Source organism: Pteropus alecto, unplaced genomic scaffold, assembly GCF_000325575.1.
Source record: "Pteropus alecto unplaced genomic scaffold, ASM32557v1 scaffold25, whole genome shotgun sequence".
Lineage (NCBI taxonomy): Eukaryota > Metazoa > Chordata > Mammalia > Chiroptera > Pteropodidae > Pteropus > Pteropus alecto.
The window spans coordinates 12,010,526-12,028,511 of NW_006441955.1; the positions used below are offsets into that span (position 1 = coordinate 12,010,526).

Below are 17,986 nucleotides of genomic sequence, written 5' to 3' on the forward strand. Positions count from 1 at the left end.
GATGGAAGACCAGACTATAACCTCTGCCATTAGCGAATTTAGTTTATGATTCTGGGCAAATGTGTTTCCTAATGCCGAAACCCCAAATTACACAGGCAGATCTTCCTAGTCACTGGCAGTACTGGACCACCACAGGCCTCCCTACATGGGGTCTGCCCTCCTCTGATGTCATGGAGGTCCAGATGTCTGTGTGTCTCCCTAAGAGAAAGAGCTAAGGAAGAGATGGGATGAGTCACATCCAGTTTCTACCTCTAATCTCTACACTAAGTGAGGGAATGGAGAAGGGCCACGAGTGTATGGAAGGCAATAAATAACAGGAGTGGAGTAGCCCCTACCTCCTCTCTTAACAATCATCTTTGATGACTACTTTCCTTCATCTATGTATTTAGCCTCCATTATTGAACACTTGTCACGTGCCAAGGACTATGTTAACTGCTCGGGATACAGAGTTGGTTAATGCTGCTCTAAAGAAATGTGGGATTTATTGAAGGAGACAGCTGGTAAATGGGTCGTTCGCATGGAAACACCGGGACAAGGGCATGCATGGGTGCTACAAGAGGTCTTGGGAGGGAGTTTGGTCCAGGCACAGGGCTTCAGGTAAAGATTTCTTTTGGAGGGGACGACTACTAAGCCGTTTAGTAGGGATAACATTATGGTATTTTAAGTCTGAAAGAGGAGTAGAACTTGTCTTCAGAAAACAACTTGTGGGTTGGGAGTATGTCTAAAATTGGATTATCACTGGATAAAAAATTAGGGCAAAAATATCGTTTCATAAATTATGTACTTTCTTAGAAATTAAAACCACAGGATGGTTGGATCCTGTTTATCAGTTTATTAGAGCTCAACTTTAGCAAGAAGAAACATCATGACAGGGTATTAAGTACACATGTTCAACATCTCACCAGTATGTTCGAAACTCATTTTCATGTAAAAAGAGTTTAAAAATAAAAGTAGGAAATCATGCCTAGGATCTGCTATATTACCAGCTTTTCTGGGCCTTGGCTCCCTTATCTGTTAATGGGCACGACACTAACTGCCTTACCCGCTCTCCTAGGCAGACTGTCAGGATGAACTAGGGTGACAGATATACTGTGCTGTAGACAGTTAAAAGTCCAAGGCACCATTTTAATATCCTCTTATAATGAAATACAAATGGATGCCAGCCTTAAGCAGGGTATGTATTTTTAAACTAATCAGTTGCCTCTGGCACCAGTACTCAACTTTGCAGCTGTGGCCAGGAAGACAGGGGTAAGGCATATTTGGGGAAAATTTTGCCTGTGAAATAAATACATTTTAATGGGGAAAAATCCTTATCAGTACCCTGAAAAAACAGGAGTAAAGGTGGAGTTAACAGTTCTGCCGTCTCTCAAGGAGAGCATTTGTATTGTTGATTTGTTTGGAGAAAGGTTGAGGTACTGTGCCAGATCTCTTTAGGATACCATGACAAGTAGAAGGAACAATCTGAGTAATTCACAATGGATGTGTTCTGTTCTCGCTGATTAACCATCTTTGTGTGTTTAGATACCCAATGAGAGAATATCACTTCTTTCATTTATTCAATTAATAGTTAATTGGCCATCAACTATGTGCCAAGCAGTGTTCTAGGTGCTAAAATTCAGCAAGAAACGAAAGAGATAAAAATTCCTGATCTCATGGAGCTTTTATTTTAGAGAGGGAAGAAAGACTATAAACAAAATAGTAAGTATAATAGGTAGGAATGATATAAGATGATGATATGTATGTGCTACATAGGAAAATAAAACAGAGTGGTCTGGAGTAGTGGGGGTGGGATACAGCTATAAGTAGGGTGGTCAGAAAAAAACCCGTCTGAGAAGGAGAAATTTGAACAAAGACCTGACAGAAATGAGAGGGTGAGCCAGTAGGTGATCCAGGTAGAAGGAACAGCCAGTACAGCCTGGCATGTTTGAGGAACAGCCCAGGGGCTGGTGAGGCATGAAACAATGAGCTAGTGAAAGGAGGGGGAGGTGAGGTCAGAGAGGTAAAGTGGATGAGTTTGGGAGCTCAGAGGGCAGACGGTGTAGGTTCTTATAGGCATTGTAAGGACTTTGGCATTTGCTCTGAGTGAGATGGAGAGCAGAGGAGAGATATTACCTAGGTTTTAACAGAAATACCTTGAAGGCTTTGTTGAAAATAAATTGCAGGGGGCAAGAATTGAAGCAGGGAGACCAGGTAAGAGGCCCTTGTTGTTGTTTTAATCAGTAAATATAAATAGTGTCTTTTACATGCCAGCCACTATCCTAGGCACAAGGGATGCAAAAGTGAACAAAATAGATAATCCTCTTCCCTTGGGAGCTTATGTTCATGAGGGAGGGGACAAACAATAATTATAAGTAAATGAGTAATTAGGGACCAGGAAGTACAAGGAGAAATCTAACACAGAAGGAGGAGGAGGCACTCTGTTGCAAGAATCCAGGCAAGAGTTGCTAATGATCTGCACCAATGTGAGGGCAGTAGAGGTGGTGAGAAATATTTGAAAGATAAAGCTTATAGGATTTACTGACACATTACATGTGGCTTGGGGGGGTGCGGGGGAACCTAGAGAAATCAGTAACGACTCCTAGGTTTTTGACCTGAGCAACTGGAAGGATGGAGTTACTGTGAAGTGAGATGAGAAAACTTCAGGAAGAGCAGTTCTGGGTGAGGGGTTGGGATCTGAAATTTGGTTTGACCATGTTTGAGATTCCTATTAGGTATCTTGCTAGTGAGACTAATTATAATAACATCCTGCCTGTTGCAGTTCTTTACAGTTTACTGAGTTTTTCCACATGTATCATCTCATTAATTGGGAAGGGACTCCTTTTCAAACATGTCATACAATGAATGGATATTCCTAAGAGTCCTGAGGACAATAACTCAAGAATAGGAGAAATCTCTCATTAAGTTTGGCTCTGTGTGTGCTATGATCATTCATAATGTACTGTTCTTTTTCTTAATTGTATTGTAAGGTCCAATTTTTACGTAATAGTTTGGCACCAACATTACACCTTAAAAATGGACTTTTCCAGAAAAAAAATTGAAGATTGGTGTCATAGCCTAGAATTTCTTTTTAAAATTAATTAGGAACACAAAAACTCAATTTAAAAATACATAAAAGGATCATAAACATTTTTGTCCATGTCTTCTTAGCCATGAACTTTTGATTTTTTAAAACTAGAATTTTATTAAATAGAAACATGTCATAACAAGTTTCCTTTTTAATTTATTTTTATAGCTGATGAATCTTGTACATATTTTTTATATGAACAAATATGAACCTGATAGGTTATAATCAAGAATAAAACAATAATCTATGACCAAGATGGAAATTTTCTAGTGTAATAATTAACATATATGATCAACGCTTTCTGGTTAGCAAAGCTCATTACATATATACATTCTCTTGTTCTGGCTTCCTAGGACTCCTGTGAGGTCAGGATTTTATAGACAAGGGAACTGAGATTAGAAAGTGAAGGTTACTTTCCTAGGATTTTACTTCCTTGTAGCTTGGTAGGGACTCAAACATAGACCTTCCTATGCTCTTTCTACTACCTCATACTGTAACTAAATCAATTATAAAGAAAACTGACACTATTTCTGGGAGCTACAGCTGCCTGTTTATGTCTGAAATTAATAAAAACAACAGTAAAGTTTTGAGCTTTTACTAATATGTCAGGGACTTTAAAAATGTTTTTGTATGTATTATCTTGTTTTAATCCCCACAATAGTCCTATGAAGTAAATACTTTAAAACACAAATATACTAATTGAGAAAGACAAGACAGAGAGAGACAACTTTCTCAAGGTCACTGAGCCAGGTAGAGCAGCATCATGATTCACACCCAACCACCTTTAAAACCTGTAGCTCATACACTTGGCCATAGCATCCTATGAGTTTCTTTGCTTTAGCTCAAAGCTTCTATATGTTAGCAGTGGAAACTCTATGGAAGAAATAGAGAGGAAGATGTTAGTGGTCATTTATCCTCTAGTATGAATTGGTTTCTGTTGCCGAGAGTAACTCATTATCAGGGAAAAGAAATGAGCAGAAAAATTGGAGGGAGATCAAACAATAATAGCAAAAGGGTGAAAAATAGAAGCTATTGATAAAGGCAGATTTCCTTTATTCTCCAGGGCTCTCCAGAGTTTGAATTGTTAGACTGTAGATTGGTTCAGCCTCTTCAGAGGACAATTTAGCTTTCCATATATATAAATTTAAATGTAAGCTGTGCATATAATTGAACATGTAAGCAAAGACATACCTCAAGCATTCATTGCAACATGTGTTATAATAAAAGAGTGGTAATACCTAACAATTCACTAATATGATATACATTTAGGAACCTTTTAGAAAATAAAGAGACAGGTCTACATTAATTCATGGAGTGATCTTTGAGTTATACTAAGTCAGCAAAAGAGAACGCTAAGAAGTGTGTATAGAATACTACCATTGAGTGGGGGATGTTTATACACACTTCATTGTGCGCTGAAGGACAGAAACTGGTTTGCTGAGGGATACCTCTTTGGTACCTTATCCAATGAGAATGAGAGATATTGAATTGTAAACCCCTTTTTATAGCAAATATAATGATCTCTTTATTTTAAAAAATATTTGTCCAGTGATCTTCTTTATACCTCAATCAGTACAGTGACCAAAACTCACACATGGCAGGGCGGGGAGGGCGGAATTCATAAAAATCCCATAAAATCCTTGGCAATTTTTTTATACATCTAGCTTTTAACTATACTAATCTGAACTTAGGGTGTGATAGCAAAAATGGGTGCTCTTTCTGGTAAAGTATAATAAATATTCTTTTTCCCTCACAGATAGCATAGACTTTAGAAAAGGTTAGCATGTTCATTCTCAGTAGCCATTTGCTCAGAAGTTCTGCTTTTGTAACCCATTGAATACAGATACACATGTACTATATCTTAAATCATTTTTCATAAATGCTTTTTTTGCAGAGTATTTCTACTTTTTTAATTTTTAGTGTTTTTAATGTTTAATGTTTACATTTTTAATGTTTAAATTTGCACAGGAAAAAGAAAAATGTTTATTGAAAATCAGGCCCTTCGATAGCTGTTTTCATATGCATTACCTTAGTTGCATTTGATTGTTGTTATAAATCTGCAGAATTGGAATTTTTATCCCTCTTTTAAAAAAGAGGAAACTTAAGGCCTAACCAGGATTCAAACCCAGGTCTGTTGGACTCCAAAGCCCAGTGCTTTCTACGCTATCAGGAAACATACTGTGTTTCAAGATATAATATCATACATCTTTCCTCTGAAAATCTTGATACTCCATAAAGAACTTTTATGTGTATTCCAAGAGTAACAACTCCTGGGTACATTGAATTAGATGGAAAACAGAGGAATTAGAGCAAGAAAAAGAGTTAGAGATGAACATTGTAAAGAAGGAGTGACAAAAGAGAACAGATAATGGATGATCACGTTCATTAGGGCATCGTAAACCATTTAAGTGTTGTTTTTGCCTCAGTTTTTTGCTTTTTCAGATGACAGAAATGACAAATGAGTTTTAAGATTTTCTTTGTAAAGGTAGTATATGGCAGGGTAGGAAACTTGAAAAATATAGAAAAGTATAAAAAAGGACATTATATTCTCATATAATCAACTACTAACAACATTTTGGTCTAGTTTCCTTCCATTTTTTTAGTGCATATTTATGTGTGTATTTGTATATGTATATACACACACATGTATAAGATGATGGTGACCTACTGAATATAATATTTGTATGCTATTTTTTTAAATTTATTTTCCCATTACTGTTGACAGTCGTCTGCTATTTTCTTAATTAGTATTTTACTTCTTGTTTCATAAAAAAGTTAAGAAATGTGATTTTTAAATTCTTTTTACTTATGCCCCTACTGTAGGACATTAACTCTTGTCCCAAACTATGAAATATGTTCCAATATATCATGGAATATATATTTCTGTCCTTAACTTGAATAATTTCACCAGGATAGATTTCTAGAATTGAGACTACTAGTACAAGCAGTCTGAGTATTCCTCTTCATAAATATTTACAAAATTGCTTTTCAGAAAACTATTTACATCATTACAAATCATTTATGTGTCTGATCATAACATTAACTCTTGAGAGGTTTGAATATGACTTTTTTTAATTGTTGGGAGATAGATATCTTGGTATAATACCCTTAATCGGATTTTAGACTCAGTAGTCCCTGACTGGGTGATTTGGGCATTTTCTTCAGTTGTTTTCATATGAAGTACAGTGGAATTCTGGAGATTCCCCATCTTGTTAGCTAAGCTTCTTCTTAGGAATCACTCTCTACATTGCTCCTATGGAGAGAGTAGCCCGTTAGACATTCACAGAGAAATGAATCCTTAGTTAAAAGGCTAGGAGTATTGGAGTAAATAATATTTATTATACTAGACTTTTTATATACAAAGGCTCAGAGAGATTAACTGGCTTGCCAACATTACATTTCTAGTAAGAGACTGAATGGATTCAATCCAAAATTTTCTGGTTCTATAATTCATTTTCTATTGACTACATTGCACTACTGCAAAAATAAAAGTATTATTTTGAGGTTTTCGCGTTCAGTTTGTGTTTTACTTAAGACCAAAAATTACTAGAAGGTATTTAAAAATCATTCACAGAATCATTCTTCAGAAATAACCATTTTTTGTGCATATTTTCCAGTCATCTTCTGTGCATACTTTAAACATACTTAGTCATGATAGATATGTGTGTGCATATGTGTATGTACGTATATACATATATACATTTTGGTAATCTGATTTTATTCATTTCATTCCATAAACATGTGATGTCATTATTATTTTAAAATGTTTTTAATGGCTGTAAAATATTAAAACATATGGATGAAGCATTAACTTATAACTTGGTTCTAATTTGTTGTTCTTATAAGTAATGCGGTAATGAACATCTTGGAGCATAAATTTTTTCCGTACTTTTAAGTATTTGTTGAGGATAAATTCCCAAAAGTAGGTTTCCAGAGTTACATTGCCTTTTGAGAGGCTGCAGAAGCTTTTCAAGAGGGAGCGATCCAATATATTGATCTAAGTTTCTTTTTATAGTAAACTCCAGCTGAAACCAGGGTTTATTTTCGGTGGCTATTTAATATAACTTTCACCTGTGCCTACCCATATACATTGTTGCTTCTGATCAATAAATATGTTCTATCAATTGAACAATACACAGCATACACAGAAAAATAAATGACAGTTACAGAATTTGGATTAGCCATCAGAAATATATTAAATGAACTGAAAGAAGGCTGTGTTCTTATTCTTTAAAAATATTATGAAAAAGAACATTGTAGGCAGTTTAAAAATCCTGAATACAGGAAACACTCATTGTTAAGTGCCTCTTTATCACACAGATTTTGGTAACATAATGTCAAAGTGCCACCAGTTTACAGGTTGCTCTGATCCTCTCTCTGTGTGCACACATGAATTGTCTTATAATGTCCTTTTTTGCATGTTTTACCCCAAATAATAATATAGCTTGAACCCCTACCTCCTTATGAGGATGCCTAATATAAGTAGAAATAACAGCAGAGCAAGGCCATCTGGCTAAATTGATTCTTTTCATGATTTTTGTAAACTATTGACACATTAGACATGTCATGTAAATTGTTACCATACATGTTAAGTAATGCTAATATATTAAAGTTAGAGTTCATTAACTTTTCTGGAAGAAAGCTTGCGGATATGTTGTTCTATAATAATTTACTAGCGATAAGTAGGCTTTAATTTCATGCCCTGAGGGCTGTGTCTTTTTTTGTTGGTAACTTGTTTGTAGAGACAAAAGATGTGCAGAGATAATAGAATGAGGTAACTGACTGCACAGATGTGATCAAAATAATGGAAATTCAGTGTGGTTATCTTCTAGATTTTAAACATCTGGATGAAAACTATAATATCCATTTAATCATGTGGGGATTTCTAAATCTCTGAATACGAGATCATGTGTAAGCAAAGGCTATCTGTGTTTCCTTGGTTGTATGATGATTTTAATAATGCTAACTCAGGCCCTGTACCCTTGTCAATACCAATAGATTTCTTTGAAGAAAAAGCACTCCAATATCTTCCAGTGTCTCTTTTGTGACCTTGCAAGAAATAGTGCTGTTCAAGTTTCTAAATGAGTTCAGTTGTAGTGGGTTTCATTTAGAGATTAGCCGATCTATTTTCGAATAGTTTCTGCATTTTTTTTTAGAAATAGAAGTTTCCTCACACAACTTTTTTTTTTTTTTTTTTTTAAATAACATGTGATAGTGCCATTAAAGAAAGATTCTGGAAACTATTTCCATTAGGCATTTAGTCATCTCATTGTTTCAGATTGCAACCAAATGCTTTCTTATGCACTTTTCCCTCACTGTCAAGTGTCGCTAGTAAACAATAAAATTGCAATTTGAATGCACAGGGATCTGTTCAAGTCTGCATTCCTAAACTTGTTTTGATTACATCTGTCCAATAACTAGCACATTCCTGGGCAGGTAGTGGAATCACAGTAAGTCTATTTGAATGAGATTGCATTTTTGACTAGTTATTTTTAGAGGAAAATTCCCCCACATGTGAATATGTCTAAATTTCTGAAAACAAGAGAACATGTGAAGTACATATTGATATTTGAGATATGAAGGAAAATGTTTAGAGTGTTTAGGATGTCTAGGTGTCTTTAGGGTGTTTGGAATGAAAATTTAGTGTCTTTGTTTTATAAATTATTTCTTCCTCTTAAAAGAAAAGTAAATTCAATAGACTATTTCCCCTCCATTTTCAAACATCTGGGTCTCTGATCCTTAATATTTTATCTTCCCTTATTGTATGGCAAAATGTAGTTTGCAATGTCTCCTCTTTTCTCTTTTCCCTCCACAACTGATGCCTCCAATTCCTACCTCTGTTACTTTGCTATGCTGTTTCCTCTGTGACCCATAATCCATCTGAACCTGTCAACCAACACATCTTTTACAGCCTGTCTCAAAAGCCATCTCCACCTCCTTTCTAAAGCTTTTTCTGTTCTCTTGCCAGGTGTCACTTTTCTGTCCTTTAACACCCCAAAGATTTTATGTATATGACTTTTAGGCACTCATATTTTAATTTTCTGTACTCATCTCTCTCGTTAGACTCTAACATTTTGAGGAAAGCAGTGCGTCTTGCTTAACTTTGCATCTCCCATAATGCTCGGTAGAGAGCCTGGCACAGGTCAAGAGTTCCCGAGAGAGAGAGACAATATAAATATAGCAAAATATCTCTCTTTGATGCACTCTAGAGGTTAGACTTGGAGGAGTTTAAGGGAATGGAGAAAGGGGTGTTCACTCCTTTCATATACTTAGAGTCTCTGATGAAAGAGTATACAAATCTCTCATCAAACTTCATGTCAGTTTGTAGGGGACTTCATGGCTCTTGTGTCTTGAAGTAAATTTGGAACCTCAGAGTTCACCAGGTCTCTTAAATTTTCTTTTCTGCCAAGGTGCCTGTGTCATTTCCACCCTACCTGCTGTGTAGGAGCTGGCCGTTTTTCCACTCAGGCAGTTCGGCCCCAGCTGAACTGGTCACTCAGCCTTCTTGTGGGCACTCTGTGGACATTAGAGGGGGCTTGATCTACAAGGCAGCTCTGCTTTTATACTCACACTCCAGACAGAAATCTATCTAAATTTTCTCCCTTTTCTGCCTTTCAGTTATTACATATATTTCTGTGGTTGTTCAATTTGAACTAGACTTTGAATCGGTCTGCTTACTTTCAAAAAAGTGATGCAGACTCACATTTTCTACTTTGTCAGATTTAAGTGACTTCATTGATGTGGTTTTTATCTTAGAAAAACACCAAATGACTTTTGAACAAATATTTAACTTATTTTTCTTTATATCTTTTTCTTTAGTCATTTTCTTCCCCAAACAGGAAAACTCAAAGCATCTTTATTCAAAACAATCTGACCACCTTCTTAACACTGTGGTCAGTTATGGTTGTTCGGTGAAGGCCGTTGCAGACTCACAACTGATTTATCTGGAAATATGATTCTTTTCTCCAGATTCATCCCTTATCCCTTCTCATTTATAAAAGGAAAAACAAAACCAAACCTGACACCCCAGGAACAACAGAAGTTGAGATGCTGTTTGGTTTGCAAGCAGTTAGTTACATCCACTTCTGAAGACATAGAGGTTAATTCTCCCAGGGAACACCTGCATGATTGTTAAAAGCAATGTTAATGGGCGATCTCTGCCACTCTTTCTGCCCACCCAACAGTCCCCCTAGAGATAGATTCCAGCACCCTCAGGGACCCTGTATAACTGTTGCTTATAAAGAAAGAACTGTTCTTGAACCATTCCCCCAACTGCTTATACTGATCAAGACTTGTACTGCCTAAGTGAAGGATTGTAGAATTAGCAGTGCATATGGTAAGTGGGTAACAGAGGAATGGAGTTTTCTGAATACAGGAAAAGTTCTGGTTTGGAATTTTGATACTTATCATTGTGGGTAAGACTAAACTAAGACTCTGGGATAATGTGAAGAAATACATTAGAAAGAGGGAAAATATGATCAGATTAGTACAAATAAAAGCTGTTGGAATCATCTTACGGTAATGTTCTTCCATAATGTTAAAAAAAAAAAAAAAGGTCCATGGTGATATTGCTCATGTACATAAAATGGCTGCTAAAAAAAAAAAAAAGAAAGCAAACACTTTGTTTCAGAAGCAGCCAAATAATCAATAATTAGATTTCTAATAGTCATGTTTGTCATGAGGACTTTTATAATGAGATTATATAAGCAAATTGATTTCCCTGTTGACTTTATCAGAAAATCATTAAATATCCTTGAATTTTTCCTCCAGAATCCTGAGAAATACCTAAAATAATCTTCTCAGAAAATTACTTTCTGGATTTTACGATTTCCTGAAGCTCTTCCTGTAAAATTTGATTATTGCTGTTGTAAATAAGGCAAGAATTATAATTAAGAAAGATATGAATGTGATATAATAGAATAATAAACAGAGTTGTATATAATTAATTACCACATTGCCCCTTTTATTTGATTTTATATTCATATTGAAAGCTCTTAACTGTGCATGTATAATTGATTCACTATGGTATATGTGGTTGTTTTAATAAAAAGTTTCAATTGAGGTATTCATTCAATAGTATAACTCCCTTATTCCACTGTTTCTTTGGGGAAATCAAATTCAACTTATGTCATATCATTTCTGGAACTACATCCTGTATAGATGAACAGTCTGCCTATTGTAGCTACAATAATAGAAGATGAGTCAGAACTTTTCTTCCTTCCCTTGTTTTTCCTGTGTCCTTGATTTTTCTAGAAACTAGCTTTCTTTAGAATAAATTTCCCTGGGCACCATTTGTTCTTTTCTATAACTTGGGTACTCAGAACTTCACAGATTCTTGTAGTTGTAATATCCTTTTTTTTTTTTTTTTTAAATGCAAACACACTACCACCTCTCTCACCATTGCTTTCTTTTTTAAAAACCAGAACAAATTTTGGAGCAGTTTTAGTAGCCTATGAGAATATTAAAGGCTTTCTGAGATATTTTGAAACCAAGACTGCAAAGCTTGTCTTGTGCTTGAAGAAGGGAAAATATCCAATTGTTAGCCTCATGGTAATTCTGAGTGGCAAAATTATTTGTATGCTAAGCCTTTCAAATGGCAACATTTAAGTCAGACAAAAATAGAGAATGGGATGTAATACAGACCTTTCCAGATTTGGTAAAATTATTATGGTCAATGGAGAACTATCGTCATGGGGGGAAAAAGTTTAGAAAAGAAAAAAAAAAAAAAAAAGCCATGCATCCTGGGATCAATCAGCATGTTTGTTTCTGACATCACCACTATGGTAAAAGTGTCATAGGAAATTCTGCTTCTATGCAGTGAGCAGTGCAGGCTTGTGCACACAGTTCTACTAAGACCATCAAACCAAGGACTCACATTTCAGCATCTGTCATCGACCACTTAGTACCTTAGCATTTCTTGACACCCTTTGTTCCTTTTTAACCTACCTACCTGTTCATGTGTGAAAGAACACTTTTTTTTCCCCACTAACCACTAACAGGCTTAATAGATTATTTCATCTACTAGCTTCCTCCTTATCTCCCCGACATCTTCTTTGTGCCCTAGAAGCAGGTAAATTCACTACCAGGTAATTATAGTCCATCATTTTCAATATAAAACTTCCATTGAGACTTATTAAAGTGTAGCAAGCACATTAAAGCAATAGACTGAATGAAGCAATTAATAAAGAGTATTTTACTGATCTTGTAAAAAGTTAATTTTCCTTCATACCATTGAGTGAGAGGTAAACACAGAATGGCTAAATACAAAAATATTTCTCAAATCTGTTTAAGTTAGTCGGACATAGGATGGGCCAGGGAAGAAATCAGTAGATTCACACTGCTAGATAGTACAACACATCATACATTTAGATGGTTTCATATAAAGCTTTTACTGGACAAATCCTTCTAAAACAAATACTACAACAAAATTTTTCTTATTAATAGACGTCAGAGGACCCTCATCTCATGTTCATCCTCTGTTCAGTGCTGGTTTAACACAGCCACACCACATGACTGTCACAGATCTGAGTAGGTGACATAGCTCTTCCCAAAGATGACCAACAGGACTTGGGCTAGATTAGTGGAAATTTTATCCCGAGATGTGTTTAATCAGGGAAACAAGAAGTCTGAGCAGTTTTCGGTAAAATAGAAAATCAAAGTAAATGAAACAAATGATGTCAATAAGGAAAAACAAATCTGGGAAAGGAATTTGGTATTATTCCTTCAATTATCTGTGTTTTTAAAATTGCAAATTCTTTGCACCTTTGAGATGATGTGTGTCTAGAGTTAATCCAAAATCTGAGGCATTTACAAGTAATGTGAAGAAATTTGAAATTAAGCAATAGCTTATCTAAAAATTCTAGTACAAAGAAAAGATGAATAAACCCCTGGAGTTTGTGGTAAAGAAGTGAATTGTAGGACACCAAGAAACAAAATGTACATTTAGATTTATGAACAGCTGAATTTTTTTCTCAGTAAAATAAAGCTCTTAAATATAAATATAAAAACAACAAAATATGTACTGTGAAAATGATAGTATACTGAAGTATGGTATCTGAGATTGCAGTGTGGTATCTTGGTTTATATGGGGTCTTGAAGTTTGTGCCTGAATGGAAGGGTTCTAGGATGGGAAGACCACAAATGTTAATGTTTTAAGCCCATTTTGAGCATCATAAAGATTCTAGACACTCTCCCGAGACTGTAAAGACAGCTCGTCCTAAATGGGTTGCCACGTCCTTCCCGGAGAACCCTTTAATTCCTTCTGTAAAGACTCCTCTTCGATATTTAGCTATAGAGTCATAGAAATGTTTCAAGAAATTTTGGAGTGTAATAGTGTGAAAAGCAAGGTTGTAAAATGATCTGCTTTCCTCCCCTTTCTACCTAATTTCTTTCCCTCTGCGCTCTACAAACTTGGATATCTCTTTCTGACCCAAGAGCTCATGTTTAACTCAAAAAGTATACTTTGCAAATGTCCTGCATGTTCTAATTTGTATGATGAAAAGAGAAAAGAGCTCAGCTGAGCACCAGTTTGACATCATTTTATTCCAACAGTCTTTGGAAGTGGATACCCCTTCCCTTTTTGACTGTCTAAATGCCCTTGCTAGCCAGATCCCTTTGCTAGCTACAGTGTTTGCACATTTCCTTGTTAATCAGCTGCGTAGGCTCGGAGACCGTGTGTTTTGGTGTTGTTTGTGTGTGCAATCTCGTGCTGCTTCCTGAACGCATGTGTCCCTTCCCTTCACAGCCTACTCGACACCCAGCACCTCCCCCGCAAATCGATTCGTCAGTGTTGGACCACGGGATCCAAGCTTTGTAAATATCCCTCAACAGACACAGGTGGGCCGCTCTCATCTTTTCCGTATGTAGTGCAGCTTGTTTTATTCATCAGGTGCATTGTAACTTGTCTTTCGGCACAACAGGCTGCATTTCCCAGCCCCTGTTCGGTTTCCTTTCCTCCCGACCCCACCCGCCCCTGGCCCTTCAGCCACATTTCCGTGTGTTCTCAGAAATCGTGGAAAACGTTGCCTGCAATTTTTGCTTCTGGTATTGAGGGGGTAGAAGAGGAGGGCTTCTGGACCAGAACTGCTTTTGCTATAGCAAGAAAGTTTCCCGAAGTGCTCGATGGTGTGTGTCTCCTCTTCTAGGAATCCTTGTCTCTCTACATGCAAGGAGACAGAAGTAGGCCCCTACTGAAACTGGAATGTCAGCTCTGGCTGCCAGCGACATCAGAGTGCATGCTGGGAATGGGAGAACCAGCCACTCTTCTGTATTCATTACAGGATCCCCAGGAACCTGGCAAACTTTCTAAAAGAAAGGAAAAGAAAGAGTTTATGAGCCACATTAAGTTGCTGGGGTTGGTGCAGAAATAGGAGGTGTTTATTACTGGCTATGCTGGTACTGGGGAGCAAGGTGCAGTGGGGTGGGAGGGGATGGCTGTAAATATAATGTCATATTTTGAGGTAGGTGATTGAGAAAAGAGTATGCTAGAACATCTAGAGCTTGGTTTTCAGTAGATAGTTGTGCTTTGTGCTAGTATAGATCAAGGAGTAAAAATCTCTTTTAAAAGTTTTGAAATGGCTGCTGTTTATTGGGAAACAATAAAAGACTTTTGTAGTTCAAAGGTAATAATGATTGTAGAGATATTTAGAGGTTTGTGAAATAGAATTAGATTCAAGTTTGGAAAGAAACTCCTCTCTGATTTCCTAATTAGAATGTGACCATATATTATCATAATTGACATAAAGATATTTTCTCTGTGAGATTCTCAGCACGGTGGTTGAAAAAAATTCTCCAAGATATTTTGTACATATTCTTGGGTGCGTAATCTCCAGATGCCAGATTTATAACTACTCATCTTTGTTTGTAAGACTATGACCAGGTGCTTTTGAACAGGCTAGATTTGCCTTCCTGGGTCCGTTGGCTCTCTCTGTAAAGGGTTTTAGTTTATTGCTGTGTTGACAGCATGGGTTAAACTGCATTGCATCTGAAGCCTTCCTTACACTGGAGCAGGGTCACAGAAAGTACAGCCTCAGAGGAGGCAGCTGGGAGGAGAGGGGGAGCAAAAAGGGGAGGGAGAAGGTTAACTCTTAAATTTCCCACTTCTACTCTTTCTTCTGAAACAGGCCTTTACATGGCATCTGGGATTAACATCTCCTATTCAGTACCTCCCATAAAATTGTTAAAGTTTATTGCTTATTTTCCCATACCTTCAAATACTTAACTGGTGAATTTGAAGTTGAATAATTACCTCGAATGCGTTAAAATAAAAGAACATTTCATTTGGTACTTTGGGCTCACTTGTTCAAGTTTGATGGGAGAGGAGAACTAGAGACACTGGCTCTAATATTGGATAGATTTCTTTTCTCAAAGCCCTAGTGTGCTCAGGTTATTTCATCAAAAACCTCAAAAATACAGTTTGGAAATGCCCTGTTTGTATTTTATATAGTATTTTTTTTATATAAGCTGTGATTCACAGCACAGAAATTGTACCCTGTGTTCCATTCAATATGTTTCTCTATAATCAAAACGTGTTATAGTCCAATATGACTTTATTTCACAAATGCCTTATTTAACCCATAAACTGAGTCTTCATGATGTTGACCACAAAAATTCAATTCTTAAAAATCCAGATTTTCCACGCATCTGGATGAATGATGTCATGTAGACCCAATATTGGCATCTGGAACTGAATTTTTTGGTTTCTGTTAAATAGTTGGCATTATAGGGACAACAGCTAAATGTTTTTTTTTTTTTATCGCTGTGACACCTGCCACGTTTGGCTTGAAGAAAGCCATTCCTGAATTGTCTTGTGAGAAACTGTAATAATGAAGTTGTTGTATTTTTCTATATGTCCCTGGGTAAAAATCATGTGTTCTTAATATTTTAATTTTTAGGTGTATATATTAACTCTTAAAAAAAAAAAAAAGAACCACTTTCTGGAACCATTTAAAATGTTAGACACATCTAGATATAGTAACACTTAAAACATTAGACATATATAGATAATATATAATAAAAATAATAATAAAAATAAAAAGCTCCTTTTTGAGAAGACATTAGTTCAGAAAAGGAATTTTTTACTGGAATTTTTAAAGATATAATTTGAACAGTGGCCTACCGATTAATAATTTGCTAGGCAAGCTTGAATTTTTGTATATTGGAATTTTTGATAAGGCATGACATTTGTATTAATTGAATTACAGACAAAGTTTTCTGGGAAAACGAAATTTTGCTTTATACCCTTAGAGAAGTAAAAATTCAAAGGTCAGCCAAGCAAATACCTGAGCTTTATAAATGCAAAAGAGATATCTTGCACATAAATTCATAAACAAATATAAAATAAAATGGCCTCCCTTTCTTCCAAAGATGAGTCCCCAATGGAAATCTCTTCGAATGTCTGAAGCATCAACCTACAGCAGGTGGATTAGATATGATCTTTGTTTTTCTAGCAAATAGAACTTGAACTAACACATAGACATTTTAAGTAGGCAGCTTTGAGTTCATCATAAGATCCTCCTTTTTTAAAAAAAGAAAAAGTTCTTTGATTATATATACACTCTATTGAGCATTTTTTATGTACTAAGTACTGTAGGTAAATTATCCAACTAACCCTTACGGCCATCCAACAGGATAGATATAATTATTTCTACTCTATAGATGTGGAAACTGAGACCTAAAGAGATTATTAATGTTCCCAAGACCATCCAGTGGTGAGGAGTGGAGCAAGAATTGGTACCCAGTTCTGTCTAAATTTAAGGCCTACGCTCTCTAACTACTGTACTGTACTGCCTCATGAACTCGTGAGCAACTTGCCCTGCAGATATTTAGGGTGATACAACACCAGCAACTCTCAGAAATATTCTCTGATTTTAAATCTGAGATTGTATTAAAATCTAATCATTAGTATATACTTAAAATAATTAAAAGCAAGGTCTCAAAGATATTTGTACACCCATGTTCTTAGCATTATTCACAATAGCCAAAAGGTAGAAGCAAACCAAGTGTCTATTGACAGATAAATGAAAAAAATGTTGTGGGTACATTTCATTGTGTATCTACCATTATAGTATGGTATAATACATATTATTCAGCCTTAAAAAGGAGGGAAATTTTGCAACATGCTACAACACGGATGAACCTTGAAGACATTATACTAAGTGGAGAAAGTCAGTCACAAAAGGTCAAATACTGTATGGTTCCACTTATGTGAGATACCTAGAATCGTCAAGTTCATGGAAACAGAAAGTAAAACGGTGGTTGCCAGTTGGCTGGGTGGAGGGCAGAAGGGAGAGCTATTGTTTAATGGCACAGAGTTTCAGTTTCTCAAGATGAAGGTTCTGAAGATGGACGATGGGTGCACGACATTGTGAATGTACTGAATACCACGAAACTGTACACTGAAAAATGGTTAAGATGGTAAATTTTTAAAATGTAATCATTAGATAAACTCTAACAGCCCTTTCGCCTCTTAGGAGTCTAAAATTCTGCAAAACAGCCAAGAAAGCGGACTGTTTATCAACAAAATCTACTGAAATTGTGTGCTGACCCCTCTGAAAGCACTAATTCTCATGCCCGGCACATAGTGGGTAGTCAGCATTTATTGGTTGAATCTAAATGATTCATAAGGAAGTTTAAAAATAATGACTTTTCCTTATTACGGTCATGATACATGTTAATTGTGGAAAATACAGATGAGAAAAATAATAAAAATCACTTGTAGTCCTACTGGTAACATTTCTGTATAAATCCATCCAGACTGTTTCTATGCATACAAATATATTGCAAAAATGAGATCATATTATATACACTGTTTGGTAACCTGCTGTTTCTTCCCCTTAACAATATATTATGGCCTTCTTTCCATGTAAATTGGAAAAATTGAATATTGGCTTTTATTGCACCTATTCATCATCTGTAATGATT

At 35.9% G+C, this 17,986-nt stretch overlaps 1 protein-coding gene across 2 annotated transcripts in view; it reads left to right on the forward strand.

Annotated features, from left to right (window-relative positions):
- Positions 1 to 17,986, forward strand: part of NFIA (nuclear factor I A) — a 348,065-nt gene that overhangs the window by 302,632 nt on the left and 27,447 nt on the right. Inside the window, exon 11 of one of the 2 annotated variants that reach the window (XM_015595052.1) lies at positions 13,809 to 13,900. The exons of the other annotated variant lie outside the window; for it this stretch is intronic. Coding sequence (XP_015450538.1) covers positions 13,809 to 13,900 — 92 coding nt within the window. The remainder of the gene's footprint in view (positions 1 to 13,808; positions 13,901 to 17,986) is intronic. 2 annotated transcript variants of the gene reach the window in all.